The 2,600-nt window shown below is 31.5% G+C and overlaps 1 protein-coding gene across 1 annotated transcript; it reads right to left on the reverse strand.

Moving 5' to 3' along the window:
- Positions 1 to 288: 288 nt before the first annotated feature.
- LOC112686765 lies at positions 289 to 2,445 on the reverse strand. Its single transcript, XM_025559183.1, is given in 3 exon segments — positions 289 to 446; positions 536 to 920; positions 922 to 2,445. Coding segments are annotated over 3 exon segments (2,067 nt in total).
- Positions 2,446 to 2,600: the final 155 nt, after the last annotated feature.

The following is a 2,600-nucleotide window of genomic DNA, read 5'->3' on the forward strand; positions in this document are numbered from 1 at the left end:
CCTGAAGATGGTCTATCTATTTTTTCATTGGAAAGGAATATTAGTAACACTTTATTATTTAGACTTTGAATTTACAATTTTGGAGGATTAGATATATTGTTGTTCAATAAAAGAAAATAAATTGAACAAGGAATATTATCATAGAAGCTAAACGATGTACCTAATATAAATATAATTATAACTCATTTGTTAACTTCATTAAAATTGAATTTTTTGAACTTGAGATACTTTTTAAAAACAATTTAAAATTTAATCTATGTTATTGTTTTGATGATATCAAATTTTTCTTCAACATGGTTCGTTATGAGTATTTAATTTATCGCGCACAAATTTTGGCAAAGGTCTCGCTTTAAATTCTTTTAAGGTTTCTGGTCGTTCCGTTGGTTTCATTTTTGGTGCCCATTTTTTAGGTGCTCCACTTGGCCGACTTCTTCGCAAAAAATTACCTGCAATACAATTTAAAGTTAATATAAAACCATATGATATTCATTGTTTACTTAAAGAACACTAAGAAAGTCAATTATTATTTATTTACTTTTTTTTTCTATAGGAGGATTGGCTACGCACTGTTGAGGTGCATCCGTCACTCGTGATTTTTTATTTATAGTCGTCGATGAATTACTTTTCAGGTTTTTATTTGGGCCAAATTGCTTTATACTAGGAGGTTTTATTGGATTTGGTGACCTCGGACCTGGATCTTCAAGATTGGATGGCCTAAGGTTAGATGGCTTCAGACTAACTTGCGGTGGCACACCTTGTGGACTTAATGGACAATATGATTTCTCAGGTATTGTAGGCATTTTCTTATTTTTCTTATAAAAATATAACTCCCAAGTATTCCTTGTAATAAGCTTGACATGTTCAACGAGCATATCATTTTTAAGTCTTGGATCGCCAAGATCGTAATGTATATGAAAAAAAAGTGGACATTATGTCATCTAACATATTGATACAATAATCTTGTTGTGTTTTCGAAATACATTCCAATTGATTATGAACAAGTTCATAAAATGGAAGTAAATTAATGAAATCTTTGTCCCTAAAAGCATTATCATTCCACTCGTCATCGTCGAACTGTTTACAATTTGTCGGTGGGTTTTCATTGATACTTTGCAAAACTGTTTTGGATATCGAACTGTCCATACACAAGTTATCTCCTTCGAAAGAGTTCGACATAAATTTCAAATAATTTTTTGTCAATACCGTAAAAGCATTCTTCTTTTTCTTAAGTTTTTGTACTTCTAATGATAAGTTATTAAATGCGTTGGCCACTATACTTGAGTTACATTTTAATGGATTAAAGCTTTTTACACTTACGACTGAACCTGATTCATCAGATTCTTCATAGCTCATCGTATCAGTATCGCAATCCCTTAAAGCATTTGTTCTGAGTTCTGGTTCAACCGGTGTTCTTGGTAGGGATCTAAACCTCAGATTACCTAGTCGTGGTGATGGTGTATTCCCAGTTATTCTGTAGTATTCGTATTGGCCCATATTTCCCTGTGTGAATATAGGTCTTACAGAGTCTCTACTGCATCCTGGTTCGCAATATGGTAAGTAAACACCATTTCCTGCAGATTGACGTTTAAAACAATTGTCGTCTAAAATAGATTCTCGTAATTTAATTTTTCCATTTGTATCTCTAAATCTATTAAGACTATTTATACTTAAAGCTTCGGTGAGCAGACGTTCACTTTCTGATATTTCATTAGAAATCAGTTTCGAATCTATTTTAGGAATATATTTAATTTCGTCGTCAATGTTTTGTGAAGAAAGATATATTGTTTTTTCGACTTCTGATTTGGAATTATTTATGCAAGGTAATAAGTCAGAACCCGCGAATTGGTGTTCACACATACAATCTGGAGGGTTCATGTCAAATAAATTTGGGCAGATTTCAGAAAAAGATGCTACGTTAAATTCTGAAGATTGTTCGGTTTGAGTTCTTATTTCGTTTGTATTACAATTTGGTGTTCTCTGCTGCAATCCGGATTGCTGGTTAACGTAGTTTTCACTACATGAGTTGTATAGTTCTACGATATTTTCATCCAAAAGTGTACGCATTGATACCCATTTTTTATTTGGTGATTCTGGAATATACAGCCAACATTCGTTCCACAATTGTAGATATTTTTGACATTTAGTTTTCAAATTCAATGTTTTCGCTACGTCTGAAGGATGCATATCAGGATAAAACAAATGATAAAAAGTTTTGCGTACTTCTTGAGCTACTAGTCTTGCGTACGGATTATTAGTGTCTAGGATTAGTCTAACGAATGGACTGAGTATACGGACGAGATCACGGAGATCTTTAGGATCGTATCTTGAATCTTCATCTATTTGAGACTCATTATTACAATCATCACACCCATCTTGGATTTGGTTTTTTCTGTTCGTCGATTGATGTTGGATGGCAGATTTTCTTGAAGATGGTCTTTGGCTCATTTCAATGAAATGATTTTATATTATGTTTAAAAATTATGTTTAAAATGTTCAATGCATATTCAATGCAATTGAAATAAAAGCATTAGATTATATAATAAATAATAAATAATAAATAAATAAATAAATAAATAAATAAATAAATAAATAAATAAATA

Source organism: Sipha flava, unplaced genomic scaffold (genome assembly GCF_003268045.1).
Source record: "Sipha flava isolate LNK unplaced genomic scaffold, YSA_version1 324_pilon_pilon, whole genome shotgun sequence".
Lineage (NCBI taxonomy): Eukaryota > Metazoa > Arthropoda > Insecta > Hemiptera > Aphididae > Sipha > Sipha flava.